The sequence below is a fragment of the Camelus bactrianus genome, chromosome 22, assembly GCF_048773025.1.
Source record: "Camelus bactrianus isolate YW-2024 breed Bactrian camel chromosome 22, ASM4877302v1, whole genome shotgun sequence".
NCBI lineage: Eukaryota > Metazoa > Chordata > Mammalia > Artiodactyla > Camelidae > Camelus > Camelus bactrianus.
In genome coordinates, this window is record NC_133560.1 from 26,447,422 (window position 1) to 26,462,012 (window position 14,591).

Here is a 14,591-nt window from a genome sequence, read left to right on the forward strand (position 1 = left end):
TTGCTTCTGTTTTTACTTTTGAAGGGACCCACAGGCTTACTTGGATTTCAGGGTAAAGTTGGTGCTGAATCTCTTTTTTTTTTTTTTAAATATTTTATCTTTTTATTTGTTTTTGGGGGGAAGTAATTAGGTTTATTTATTTACTTATTTAAGTTAATGGAGGTACTGGGGATTGAACCCAGGACCTCATGTATGCTAAGCAGGCACGCTACCACTGAGCTCTGCCCTCCCCGCTGGTGCTGAATCTCAATCCCATGAGAGCTCCAGGAGCAGGGGAGGACAATGATTCTCAAGCTCCAGGATGACATGTCACTGGGCACAGAGATGTCACCACCCCTTCCCTGAGGGACTGGCTCTCACCACGAGAACAGCGGAGTGGGTTCCAGGACCTCAGGGTATTTGTGGAGCACTGACTGGAAAGGCCAGGGGGCCGGAACAGACACTGCTCACTCCCCTCTCCCACTCGGGAGAACTCCCCTAGCCAAGGCTCACGTGGACAGTCACCGGCCCCCTCTCACTGTATCTCCCGCCTGACATTGACCACCCTGCCGCTCAGCTCAGCAGGGACAGTAGGGGACAATGAGGTGGCTCATATGGAAGGCTCACCTGGGACCAGTGGGGAAGACCTTGAGCCAGAAAGCCAGAAACCATTGTGCTCCAGCCTGGGGGGCAAGGCGGAGTCAGCCCAAGAGAGGAAGTGACCTCCATCTGGTTGTGGGGAGTGAAGGGGAGCTGCGCAGTGGCCTCAAGTGGGGAATGTTGTGGGGGCCCGTCCCACCCTCAAGCTTGGAGCAAGGCAGGAGAAGAGTCAGAGTTCTAGGCAAGAGGTATAAGTGCCCCAGGAATAGGTGGTACAGATGCTAAATGCTCATCTGAAGGAAAAAGCCCCTAGGAAGGCTTCCTGGAGGAGGTGGGATTCTGGTTGGCACAAAGGACGAATCGGATTCAGTAAGATCAGGAGAGAGAGGAAGGCTGGGCAGAGTGTGCAGAGGCCACAAGGAGGGTCACATTGGGGGACATCTAAAGACCCCAGGCAAGGCGTGCCATCAAAGGTTTCTGAGTAAAGTTTCATGACCCAGACTTGAAATCTGGAAAGGGGGTGCAGAAGGAATGAAGGCAGACACCTCCAGTGTGGGGAGACCAGGAAACCCCTCAGCTCACTGAGAGCTGGTTCCTAACCCAGCCGCGGATGCGTCTGCACTCAACCTCTACACGTTGTCAGTTTCTTCTTCAACATCCCTCCCTGGGCCCCAGGTCCCAACCTGAGCCTCACAGGTGGAGCAGGACACTCCCCCCCCCACCCCCCCCGCAGGTGGGCAGTCCTATTTGCCGCCCTTTCCGGCTGCCTCTGCGCCAGTGCACTTTTACCTCTTACCCTATTGCTCCTGGGAATTGGAGATCATGATATACAAATAGCAGTTCTAACCTCCAACATTTTCGAATAGTAAGCACGCCATCAACCTGCAAATAGAGCGCCTTCTGTGAAAATCTGGACCTTTTAGTGTTGCTTCACAGGAAACCTGGGGGTAGCGAACACTTGCACAGATGTCTCCACGCTGAGGACAGTGACTTGTGCGGGGGCCCTGCTGGCAGCAGTGCTGCTTCTCCTGAGGGCAGAGCTGTAGATAAAATATTTATTTCCCAGAAGAACATACAGCAGCCAGTTGACTAAAAAAACCCTCAGAAGGTTTGTATTTTGTGTGCCTAGGGAATGAGTGTGAGAGGAGGAAATCCAGTCTACCTTTGGAGGTCTTGCTCCAAAAGTAGAGTGTAAGACACACCTCTCTGGGAGGGGGTCTATAAGGACCAAGAGACAGTGAGTGTTGGTGAGGAGATCCACGACTGTTCAAGGAACAGAGGACCCAGGATGAAAGCCAAGAACTGGACATTTCCATCATCTATTCATCTACTATGTTTAAGAGGCTACTATGCATCAGGCTCTAATCTAGGCACTGGGGCTCCAAGGAGCAACACAGCATTCCCATCTTCCTGGGCCTGACGTTCTAATGGGGAATTACAATAAACCAAAGGAAGTAAATAAAATATATAATGTCAGGTGTTTGCAGCAACATGGATGGAACTAGACATCATCATTCTAAGTGAACTAAGGCAGAAAGAGAAAGAAAAATACCATATGATAACACTGATGTGAAATCTTAAAAAAAAAAAAAGACACAAATGAACTTATTTACAAAACAGAAACACTCACAGACACAGAAAACAAACTCAGGGTTACCAGGGGGGAAAGGGGATGGGAAGGGATAAATTGGGAGTTCCAGATTTGCAGATACTAACTACTATATGTAAAACAGATAAACAAGTTTCTTCTGTGTAGCACAGGGAACTATATTGAATCTTGTAGTAACCTATAATGGAAAAGAATTTGAAAATGAGTATATATACGTATATATATGATTGAAACATGCTGTACACCAGAAATGGCCACAACACTGTAAACTGACTATATTCCAATTTTTAAAAAATGTAAAATAAAAAGTCAAGTGCACAAAAGAAGCAGGGGGGGCAGGGGGAGGGAGGGGATAGAGAGTGCCTGAGGTGAGTGGCTGCCATATTAAACAGGATAACTAAGCATCAACATTTGGTGCAGGATGCATTGGAAGGTTAAATATTTTAAATAGACACCGGCAAATTTGTGTGCATTTCCAGAAGTTTCTAATTTAAAATAGGCTGCATACCTTTCGATGTACCCTGACACTGGGAAAAGTGGGAGAGAGCCTCAAATCGTGAGCCCCCCGTATTCAGATATTTACGGTAGCCATAGCTCGCGGCCACCGGGGACCTCTGGCTTCGGGCCCCGCCTCAGACCTGTGCGCATGCGTGCGCGGAGATACAAGAGCGCCCGGGACCGCGCGGGGCCTGAGCTGGAGCCGGGCCGGGCAATTCGGTTAGCGGCAGGATGGCGCGCGGCCGAGTGCGGCAGACAACAGCCCTGGGCCTGGCGCTGCGGCTGCTGCTTGGCTTCGGGCTGGGCGGTGAGGCCGTCCCGACCTCGGTCCCGACCTGGTCCTTCACCCAGGCCCCAGGTGAGTGCACTCCGTGCAGTCCACGCGCCCTCCACTCCAGTAGCCTAGCTCCGCCCCCGCCCGCCAGCAACGCCTCATCATTGGCTGCGCTGCACGTCTGTCCCGGACATTCCCCCCTCACGCGGCTTTGAGGGGCACCTGGCCCGCCTGCAAGCTATCCCAAATGGGGGATCCTCCCGCTGGGTTGCTCTGCCCACCTTTGACTACCCTGCTTCAGCTCTGCTCACACCCCATACCTGCCCTGCTTTGTCATGCCTCATTGTCACCTCTAAGCCGCCCTTCACCCCAGAGTGGGCAGGAAATCTCGTTGCACGTTCTGGTTGTACAAACTCCAACCATACGGGGTTAGTCACCAGGCACCTCCTGCAGCCTTCCTTGCCCTGGCGTCTGAGCTTGGAGCCCTGTGGCCGAGTTCCCTTGGTGACCGTCTCCCGCCTTCCCAATCTCAGCACCTTCCTCCTCCGACCTTAGACAAAGAAAGGTCTCCCTTCCCGTGACCCCAAGCCCTTGGACAAGTTCACCCTGGCCTAAGTGATGTTGGTGGCCCTCTCGGAGGTTCCCAGAGGCAGCTGGGACCTTTAGAGTGACCTCCCTGTGCTCACAGGTGCCCCTGACTTTCAGCTGTGAGCTCAGGTTCACACACTTAGCCACTTCTCCATGGGTTCCCGTCTTCTCTGGTTATCCCCACCTCACACCAAAGCCCCTGCCTTTTCAGGCTAAATGTTCCTGGTTCCTTCAAGGAGGCAAGACTCACTTAACCAAGTGCCAAACTCTTTACACACAAGCAGTCTCTTCTCTTCAGGACACTGAGGTAGGGACTCCTAGCATGCCCTTTTAACAGGTGAGGAAATTGAGGCTGGGAAGGGAAATCACTGGTGGCTTCAAACCACAGCCCTGTGAGGCTGGGTCCCCTCTGCTCTGCTGCCCACTTTGCAGGACACACACTCCAGCAGGCCAGGGAGGGAGGTTAGAGGTTGCCACTGAGAGTGGCTAGAGTGGTCTGGAGAGGAGGCCACACCTGTCGGCCGCCAGACCCCCGTGGGCAGGGAAGGAAGTCAGCTCCAGGTTGTCCATGGCTCCTCCTCGCTCCACAGAGCTCAGGGACTATGGAACCCACAGGTGCAGTTGGGCCTGGAGGCCGGCCTGCAGAGGGGCTGGCAGTGGGGAGTGGGGGCCTTGGAGGCTTGGGCCCCTGTGGTGGATGGGGTAGGAGGACCAGGATCTAATGGAGTGCGGCTAGGCTGGGGCCAAGCCAGGTATCTGGCACCAGCTCTGCTGCCCCCAGGAGGAAGCCATAAAGGCCACACCCTTCCTCTGTCCCAAGACTCCTGCGTGCTGGCCCAGATTCCAAAATTCTTCTGTGTTTCTTCTGCTTAGGGTCCAGGAAGGCTCAGATCTCCCCTGGACTCGTCCCAGACCATGGTGTGATCTGGGTCCATTTATCATTAGGCACTGCCTTGGGCTTACAATCAAAAGGTCATGGTCCTAACCACCACTTAGTGTCCTGTCTACGTGGGTACCAGTTCAAGGGCTATTGTTCTAAATGGGAGGCCGAGCTTCAGTGGTCTCTGAGATGGGATGTGAGACCCCTCCCAGGAAATAAGCTGAGACGGGAAGTCTGAGGAGGAAATCAGAACTGCAGAGGGAAGGGAGGAAAGGGTGTCCTGAGCTGGGGAACAGCATGGGCAAAAGCCCTGGAGTGGAATCCAGCCAGGTCTCTTGGAAAAGCAGCAAGGAGGCCAGGTCAGAGGGAGAAGAAGAGGAGGTGAGGTCTAGGAAGAGTTCAGGGCTGGCCAGACCTTGCTGGCCACACGGAGGATGTATGTAGGGTTTGGTTGTGAGAGAGTCAGGGGACTGAGGGATGGTTTTGAGCAAAGGGGAGGCAAAGATGAGTGACCGAATGGGATGACGCTGAGAGGTCTCTGGTGTCTGAGTGGAGATGGGGTTAGGAATATGGGGAGAAGTTTCCGCATTCACGATGGGGAAAGCAGTCAGATCTGAGAGGAATTTAGCAGGTGAGTCAACAAGCCATGGTGACTAAGCAGGCCCTCTACCCAAGGCCTCAGTTTCCCTTTTGCTAAGCAGCTGGGATAAAACAGGCTTTCGTGACCCTGACCGTGGACCTGGGCCAGGACAGGCTCTGAGATGGCCCCTCCCCCAGTCTGTTTAAGCCCTGAACTTGGAGAGCCTCCTGGGGAGACCATGTGGCCATTTGGAGTTGGGTAAAGACCCCGGTGTCAGTGAGACCTGGGTTCGAACCCTGACTTTGCCGCCAGCTTGCAGCCTAGGGCTTACATCTCCTAAGTGCTTTCTGCAGAATGGGCATGGCGGTAGAATCTGCCCAGTAGGGCCCTTAGTGTGTCTGTGAACTGCTCGGCTCCAAGCCAAGTCGGTGTCCTGAGCAAAGGGTGACCACCAGTGTAGTTCCTGGGACCTGACCTGTCTCCTGGTGGTCACAGCCTGCTTCTAGAGGAGGGGTCGGAGTGCCCAGGGCTCACTGGTGTGCGTCTCTCAGACCCCAGCGCAGGCTTGTGCCCGTCCACCGAATTCCAGTGCCGGACCGAGGGCCACTGCATACCCCTTATGTGGCGCTGCGACGGTGACCAGGACTGCCCAGATGGCAGTGATGAGGAGGAGTGCAGTGAGTGGCCATGCCCTGGGGTGCGGGGCTTGCAAGGGGCAGGGCCACGGAGAGGAGGTGCTTGTGGAGGGGGTGTGGCTTTCAGGCAAGGCACTCTAGGTGGAGACGGGGTGGGCGGGGCCTGCATGGAGGGAGGGAGGTGTGGATCTCCGGGTTAAGAGGTGGGTTTACAAGGAGGCAGAGTTAGTGGTGTCTTGGAAGAAAGGGCTTACAGGGAGGTGGGTCCTTGGAAGGTGGGGCTAGCAGAAACAGGGCGGAACCTTTAGGATGGGAGGGCCTTATGGGGTCAGTTGTTCTTGGAAGGTGGGGTTTGCTGGGGCTGGGCAGTGGAAAATACCTGGCCCTCTTGGGTGGGTGTTTTGGGACCTGACTGAGCCTGTACCCCAGGTATTGAGCCACCCACTGGCAGCGCCTGCTCTTGTGACAGCCTCGCTGACTGCCCTGGTGGCATTAACAAGAATGTCAACTGCGGGCCCCCACTCTGCCCGGAGGGGGAGCTGCACTGCGCGCTGGGCGATGCCTGCATCCCACACACATGGCTTTGCGATGGCCACCCGGACTGCTCCGACTCCAGTGACGAGCTTGGCTGTGGTGTGTGCCTGTGGCGTGGGGTGGGTCGGTTGTTAGACAGGGATGCCTAGCGCCTTCCAGTGTATGACGGGGCTGGGAGTGTGGACACGTGTGTCTGCCTGTGTCTACATTCCCATGGGGGCTGTGGGGGGACCCTCGGGCAGCAGGGCGCACCATCCTCACTCAGTCTGGGACGGAGGGTGAGCCCCCAAGTCCGCCCTGGGCACCTGGAACACGAGTTCATCCTCCCAGGTCCTGGGGGCTCCCTCCGCAGCACCTGAGTGCCTGGACTTATTGCAGGAACCAAGCCCCTCCAGGAAGGGAGTGCCACGTCCATGGGGACCTCTGTGACCCTGGAGAGTATCCCTTATCTCAGGAATTCCACAGTCACCCCTATCAAGGACCAGGACTCAGTTCAGTCTGGAAACCGAAGCTCCTATGGGGTTATTGCAGCTGCTGGTAAGAGGAACAGTCCCTCCCCCTCCTGGGGCTTGGAGCAGCTGCTCCTGGGAGCGGACAGGCTGCAGACTCTCCTTTCCCATGTGTAGGAGCTTGGTGGTTGGGGGAGGCTCCTGCCACCCCCTCACCCACTCCTGTCTCTCTTCCCCCACAGTGGTGCTAAGTGTAGGTCTGGCGGCTGCCATCCTCTTTGTGTTGTTGCGGCTCTATGCCCAGGGATGCCTGTCCTCACTGGGGCTGCTGGTGGCTGTGAAGGGGTCTCTGCATTCAGAGAGGATGACCTCAGTGCTCTGAGGATAAGCTCTGGCCACCAGATCTCTGGTCTCCGACTATGCCAGGTATGGGGACACACACATGGCTGCTGGCTCAACAGGAGAAGACCTGGGTTCTTCTGGCCACGTGGTGCTGAGTACCTGAGCTCCTGCAGATGTGGCCCTGGAGGCTGAGAGCATCCAGACCCTCCCCTGGACATGAGGAGCCTGGATGGGGGACATGCCACAGCCAGAACCGAGGAGCTGCCCCTAGCCCCTACTGCTGCCTACTCTGAGGGTGGTAATTAAAGTTACTTCACATCATCTGCCTGTCTCTGGGCCTCTGTCTCCCTCTGCCAGGGTAGCCTGGGGGTCTCTGCTACAGCCCCTCCTCTGTGGTGGAGCGCCCAGCCATAAAAGGTAGGAGCTGGGGACCCAGCCCTGGGTGCCTGCTGGGCCACTCTGCCCCTGGCTCCCTGGGATCCAGAGCAGGGAACAGCAGGGGCGGGGCCGTAGGACAGGCTTCTGCGAAGAGGAGAAGGACTGGGGCAATGCCTCCTGGAGTCCTGGGCCAGGAGACCCCCTCATCTGTCAGGTCTTCTTCCTCTTTGAGATGGAAGCTGGTTGGTCTCAACTCTGTTTCAAAATGTAGGCTTTATGTGATGCAGGTACAATGAGGCAAACATATCAGAACATGATGGACAGTCACAAGATGCTTTGTTACTCACAGAGCCCAGAAGGAGGGGCAGAGCCTGCCATGCAGGGCTACCCGGGGAAGCACCAGGGTCAGATAGGAGGCAGGGGGGAGAGGAAACAACATGGGCGAGAGCTTTTATTGTGGTTTCCACCAGAAGAAATGGGTGAGGCAGGGTGAACAGGCAGGGAAATGACTAGTTTGAATAATTTCCGGGAGCCCTGGGGGGGTCCTCACTGACTGTTGTCTGGCCCATCATCAGGGATTCTCTCGGAGAGCAATGCCTGGGGCACTCACCTCCTACTTGCCACAAGCCCTTTCCTGACTGATTGGAGCCAGCTTTGTGGCTGGACCGGCCCTTCTCTGTCTTATAATGATCGCAGGATGTACTTCAGCAGAACCCGTCAGGGATCTCTGAGGGACAAGATCTATTACTCACAGGTCCTGGAGGGTACATGCAGGTCCCTGAGGGCTCTGCAGCATGATCGCGGGGAGGGAGGAAGGGAGGGAGGCCAGACCTGGGGCTCTGCCTTTGTTAGAGTCTAAGGTGGGAGTTTCGTGGGTTCATTCTTTACTGGTGAATTTAAAGCATAAGAGCGGGAATTAGGGTGCAGGAAGGGAAGACAGGTCACTCAGGGGGTCAATTATCCAGGTTCCCCAGAGCTTTAAAAATTTTTTTTTTAGTTAAAGGTGGGAGGGTATAGCTCAATGAGAGAGCACGTGGTTAGCATGCATGAAGTCCTGGGTTCAATCCCCGGTACCTCCATCAAGTGAATAAATAAATAAGTGAACCTAATTACCTCCCCGCCTCAAACAAGAAAAAAAGAAAATTAATTTTAAAAATTTTAATTTAAAAAATTTTTAAATTGAACTATAGCTGATTTACAATGTTGTGTTAGTTTCAGGTGTACAGCAAAGTGATTCAGTTATATATATATATATATATACACATAGATTCTTTTTCAGGTTCTTTTCCATTATTGGTCATTACAAGATATTGAATATAGTTCCCTGTGCTATACAGTAGAAACTTTTTTTTTTTTCTAAAAAATTTTTTTTTGGATGGGGAGGTAGTTAGGTTTTTTATTAATTTGTTTTTAATGGAGGGACTGAGAGTTGAACCCTGGGCCTTGGGCATGCTAAGCACACACTCTACCACTGGGCTGTACCCTCCCCCCAAAACTTCTTGTTTATCCATTTTATATATAGCAGTGTGTATCCCCAGGGCTTTTTGAAAGGGGAATTTCCATGGGTCGGGGCGCCAGATAACCGTGGGGGTTGTGTTGCCAGTAGCTGTTCTACAGCTGGCGAACTGTTTATTTATGGTGGACGTCCGCGATCAAAAGCTTAATGTTGGGCACTTACACTGTGCTGACTCTGGTTGTCTAGCACCTGGCCCTGGGGTGATGAGGGGGGATAGTGACCCTGGATTGGTTTGCATATTAGACGCATACTTGCTGGTGAGTGGTTTGCTCCTGCTGGGGTGTGAGCACAGGGGTCTTCTCTGACCCTTGTTTTCTTCATCTCCAAATGGGGTGGCCAGGGCCCCGGGAGCCTCCCTGTGAGGCATTGACTTCCTTGACATCCTTGGAAGTGGACTGGGTGCCTGCCACCAGCGGGCCTGGTGCGACCCAGTGCTGGGGGAGCACCCAGGGTTCCACCCTGGGTCTCGGGGCTCTGACATCTGGCAGGCAGGGAACTGGCCCCTGAAGACAAGATGCTGGGAGGGGATTGGGGTCGTGCTTTCTGGGGGTGGTACAGTTCAGCTTTGAGACCCCACCCCCACTCGGGAAGGGAGTTGAGGTGGGTTTTGGAGTCTAGGCCTCAGGCAGCATGCTGGGGACTGGGTTCTCTGCTGGGCAGTGGTAGAGGTTTGGGAGGTGGGCTGCAGGGACCTTGACTGACGTGGAGCAGAGGGTGCCCAGCCTTCGGGGTACAAGGCCTTCCCTTGGCGCCCACTGGATCCCCACCCCCTGAGCTGGGCTGTTTCCTGCTGCAGAACTGTGGGGCTCCTCCCAGCTGGCAGGAAGGAATTACACTAGAGAGTAGAATTTTCTTGATTTTAGATTTTTTTCCTTCTAAACTTTTGTTCAAGTGTGGTCAGCTGCAGTGGGCCAAGGGAGCATGTCAGGGGGCACGAGGCCAGCTGCAGATGTCCCACGCCACCTGACTTGAGGTCTGGATCTAGATCTTTCTGGGGTTTCAGCTGGGTTCTCAGTGATCAGTGGCACAAACCACCCTGTGCCCCTGCGCCCATGGGCTCCAAACAACCCCTGTATCCTCTCTTGTGGTTCCAGGTTGCCTGGCCTGGCTGGTGGCTCTTTGTCCCTGGTGCATGGTGGCTGCTGGCATCTGGAGGCCAGAACATCATGTCTGGTGCCTGGGGCGTGGGGGACTCCCCTCCTCTCGAAGGAGCTGACTGACAGGTGGCTTTGAGGTCTCAGGGGCGGCTTTGTCATCCTGCCCTGGGCCAGTAAGCCAGTCAGTTACTTCCAGGAAATTCCGAGCAGGGTCCAGCTTGAAAAGGGAGGGATGTGTGGGGAGCCCACAAGGAGGGGGATGTGGATGGGTGGGCATGGTTCCCAGTACCCGGTGAAATTCTGATGCGCTGTGGAGGTGGCCAGTGGGGGATGGAGTCGGGAGTGAGTGTGGGGGCTGCAATGGTAAAGATGAGGAGGGAGAATTGGGGTGGAGTGTGGTGTATGTATCTTTATCCAGCTCTCACCATTTCTCTTTTTTTTTTTTAAATTGAGGAAAAATTCCCATAACATGAAATTAACCATTAACTTTTTTTTTAAATTTTTTTTAAATTTTTTTTAAAATTTTTTTTTAAATTGCAACTTCAGGAAAAGTTCCTGCTTTATTATTCCAAATAATTTTTCCCATGTAAAATAAATGTCCAATAGTTCCTGGTATGTGGGAAGATAATATGTGTTAAAGTCACAATGAAGCCTTATTGACGGAAGCTTGGCTATATAAACAGCACAAGTTGAGAAAAGGTTTAATCTCCAAACCTGTTAGGCTGGATGAAGTAAGATCAGTAATGGCCACCTTGCGACATTACGGGAGGTCTCATTCCCATCGGAGGTCGAGGAGGCCCACCTTGGTAAGGGGGCACCATTGGCGGTCCCTGCCCATACGGAGGCATTGCACCAGGAAGGTAACCTGGCATGCCTTGATGAAGACCACCATACTGACCATGAGGCAGCATTGGGGGTCTCATTCCTTGCTGCTGTGGGATGCCTGGCTGTGGTGGCATCATACCTCCAATTGGTCCAACGGGTGGATTACCAATGGGAGCCTGTCCTGGTCGAGGAAGATTACGTTGATGTTTAGGTAACTGTGCCCTTCTCTCTTCCAGCGATATATCCTCATCTGGATGGATCAACTTACTGGTTGCACTGGTTGTCGTAAGTGTAGCAGGCTTACTTGTTATTGAAGCTGCTGGTTTAGCTGCAGTGCTATATGTTGTACTAGTGGTTGAAGCTGTAGGCTGTGTATATGCAGGGAATGTAGGCTTTGGGGGTTCTGTAGTTGTTGCAGGGGTACTATTTAAGGGCTTGAAATCTGTACCAACAGGTCCTTGGACAGCTGCCTGAGCTTGTGCTGTGCTAGGAAACAGAGCTTTAGAAGATGCAGACAGACTTTCTGAATTGGATGAAGCTGTACTTGAGCTTGTTACAGGTGTCCCCATCTGTCCTGCACTGGGGAAAAGAGGCTTAGTAACTGGAGGCTGCGGAGCAGGAACTGTTGCTGTTGGTGCAGGTGGTCTGTTAAGAATACCTGGTGCTGAAACAGCCTGAGCTTGAGTCATTGGAGGAATTCCAGGACGTGGAACAGGAGGTGGCATACCTGGTGGCATACCAGGCATCAGTGGTGGTATTCCTGGTCCAGGTGGCATCATTCCACCCATTGGCATCATTATATTTTCACCGCAAAATGACTGGGTGTATTTTCTCTGATGATGCAATCCAGGTGGCATGCCTGGCATAACTGGTGGCATTCCTGGCATCAGAGGAGGAACACCTGGCATTAATGGAGGTATGCCTGGAGGCATTCCTGGTGCTCCCGGAACTGGTGGTAGTCCTGGTTGTGCCATTGGGGGGATATAACCTTGCTGAGGTTGAACTGGCTGTGGTTGAAATGAAGTTGAAGCTGCAGAGTCATCATCATTATATTCATCAGAATCATCTTGCTGTTTCTTTTTTTTGACTCTCTGCTTGTGTTTTTTGCTCAAGAAGTCTTCTTCGTTCATCCATGTCTTTTTCTGGAATACCTTCCATACCATATATTTCCAGTTCTATGTCTGTTCTCCCAGGTATTGCATTTGGCACAGCATCTATTGTCTCTTTATGCACCTGCATGCAATGAATAGCTAAGCCAGGTCCTGTATACAATTTCTTATGACATATATGGCATTTAAAATGCTTTGCTTTTTGGTGCTGTATAAGGATCTTCTCATCATCAAAATCTATATTACAATACCAGCACCACGGCTTCAGCTGCTTCTTCTTCTTGCGTCCCATAACTGCCCTCTACCGAAAAAAAAAAAAAAGGAGGATAAAACAAGCAGAAAAAACGAGTAGAAATTCGCTCACTCCTCCGATCCAACCGCCACCACCGCGTCCCACAGAAAAAACCTAACCATTAACTCTTTGAAAGTCTATAGTTCCCTGGCATTTAGTACACCCATGGTCCACATTCATCACATCTGTCTAGTTGCAAGACATTTTCATCACCCCAAAAGGAAACCCCTTCCCCAATAGCAGTTTCCCTGCCCCCACCCCCACCCCCCAGCCCCTGGCAGCCACTAATCTACGTTCTGTCTCTGTGGATTCACCTGTTCGGGACATCTCATATAAATGGAAGTGTACCGTAGGTGACCTCTGGTGTCTGGCTTCTTTCACTGAGCATCATGTTTTCAAGGTTCTTCCCCAAAAGTTTCCTTGTGGCCTTTTTGATCCCCCTCCCCCCACCTCACTTACCCAAGCAACCACCAATTGGCTTCAGACACTATAGATTAGTTGTATATCATGTACCTTTTTTTTTTTTTTTTGCCTTGTGGTTTTCACCTGGCACAATTATTTTAAGATGTAGACATACTGTATGTATTAAAAGTGAGCTCAGTTTTATTCTGTGTATGGGGGGGGTAGTTAATCTTTTTTACATTTTTATTTATTTTCTTTTAGAGGAGGTACTGGGGATTGAAACCAGGACCTCATGCACGCTAGGCAGGCACTCTACCACTGAGCTACGCTCACCCCTGAGCTCAGCTTCATTGCCAAGCTGTAGTCCACTGTATGACTGTCTCATGTCCATTGACCCATGGATTTCTAGATGGTTTCTGGTTTTTGATTTTTGCAAAGAAAGCTGCTGTGAACATTTATGTATAAGTGTGTTCATCTGCTTTTATCTCTTTTGGGTAAAATACCCAGGAGTGGAGGGGTTGCATCCTATGGTAAGGATCTATTTAATTCCAAAGAAATGGCCCAAATGTTTTTCAAAGTGGATGTATTCTTACTCTCCCTTCCCCAGCAATGTATATATTCTCCTCCCCTCACAGCCTTGCCATCACCTGGTATGGGTGGGCAGGCTTTAATTTTAGCTGTTCTAACAGGTGTACGATGGTATTACACTGTGGGGTTTTTTTTTAATTGAAGTGGAAAAAACAGAAACTTAATTAATTGTTTCTTTTTCACTTCTTTTTTTGAGGGGGAGGTAATTAGGTTTACTTATTTATTTATTTATTATGGAGGTACCAGGGGTTGAACCCAGGACCTCATACATGCTAAACCATGTGCCCTACCACTGAGCTAGACCCACTTCCCTTCTTTTTTCTTTTAAATTAAAATTTTTTTCCTTTCTTTTTTTAATATAAAATCTTCAACTTGTTATTTTTTTCCTATTTTTGAAAAAAAATTAAGCTTTTTTGGGGGGAGTGGGAGGAAATTAGGTTTATTTATTTGGTTGTTTTTAAATTTTTGTGGGGGGATTATTAGGTTTATTTATTTGTGGTTTTTTTTTTTTTGAGTAAAGATAGATTTATTTAGAGAGATACATACTGCATAGAGTGTAGGCTGTCTCAGAAGGTGAGAGAGAGGCCACGAGGTGTGGGGGTTGGGTGCTCAGTTAAAGTATAAGTAGGTACACGCTGCATAGACAGTGCGGGCCATCTCTGAAGATGAGGAAGCGAGAGAGGCGGCGAGGCAAGGTGTTGCCAGTTTTTATGGGTTCAGTAGCTTCACATGCCAACAAGTGGGAGGACCCTTCCAACTACCATGGGGGAGGGGCTGGGATTCCCAGGAACTGGGCCACCGTCCACTCTCTGACTTTTTATGCTTTGTTTGTTTTTTTAATGGAGGTACTGGGGATGGAACCCAAGACCTCCTGCATGCTAAGCATGCGCTCTGCCCCTGAGCTATACTCTCCCAAATTTAACCTTTTTCAAGTAAACAATTCAACAGCATTGAGCACACAGGTAACATCATGCAACCACCACCTCTCGCTGGTAGTATGGGAGTCTTTTCCTGAGCCTGGTGGTGGCTCATAGAATATCTCTTTGGGACATTGGGATTGCATTGCACTTGTAGGTTAATGTGTGGAGGAGAACAAACATTCACTGAGCACCAACCTGGTGCCAGGCATTGTTGTAGGTGCTGGAAAGTTGGCTTTGAACAAAGCAAAGTCCCCTCCCCCATGATGTGGAGTTGAGGGGAGGGGACAGACAATCTACCAACCAACAGGTACATCCATGTCAGAGGGTGCTAAGTTCTGGGGACTAAAAGCCAGAGTAGAAGGAGGGATCGTCTTGCTGGGTTGGGGTAGGAAGGGTCACTATTTTTGTATTAGTCAAAAGGGGCCTCCTGAATAGGGAGACAACTGAGTGGACAACTGAAGGAAGTAAGAGGGTGGGTGAGCTGTGCAGGCTCGTA

General features: G+C 51.5%; 1 protein-coding gene and 1 pseudogene across 2 annotated transcripts; one reads left to right on the plus strand and one right to left on the minus strand.

Moving 5' to 3' along the window:
* The first annotated feature begins 2,825 nt into the window (after positions 1–2,825).
* Positions 2,826–7,291, plus strand: CD320 (CD320 molecule). 2 transcript variants are annotated; one of them, XM_045504062.2, is made up of 5 exons: positions 2,826–3,044; positions 5,560–5,685; positions 6,073–6,276; positions 6,556–6,714; positions 7,053–7,291. In XM_045504062.2, the coding sequence occupies exons 1-5, from the start codon at positions 2,918–2,920 to the stop codon at positions 7,121–7,123; spliced, it is 687 nt and encodes a 228-aa protein (XP_045360018.1). In that variant the 5' UTR covers positions 2,826–2,917; the 3' UTR covers positions 7,124–7,291. The 2 variants fall into 2 exon arrangements, with proteins under 2 accessions (XP_045360018.1, XP_010965124.1); XM_010966822.3 differs by having other exon boundaries at positions 6,869–7,150.
* Positions 7,292–10,276: 2,985 nt separating this feature from the next.
* LOC141574673 (BUB3-interacting and GLEBS motif-containing protein ZNF207 pseudogene) lies at positions 10,277–12,943 on the minus strand (annotated as a pseudogene).
* Positions 12,944–14,591: the final 1,648 nt, after the last annotated feature.

Coding starts and splice junctions, on each gene's coding strand:
- CD320 (XM_010966822.3), top strand. CDS start 2,918: ATGGCGCGCGGCCGAGTGCGGCAGACAACAGCCCTGGGCCTGGCGCTG. Junction 5,686..6,072: donor CAGTGATGAGGAGGAGTGCA/GTGAGTGGCCAT, acceptor CCTGTACCCCAG/GTATTGAGCCACCCACTGGC. Junction 6,277..6,555: donor CAGTGACGAGCTTGGCTGTG/GTGTGTGCCTGT, acceptor GACTTATTGCAG/GAACCAAGCCCCTCCAGGAA.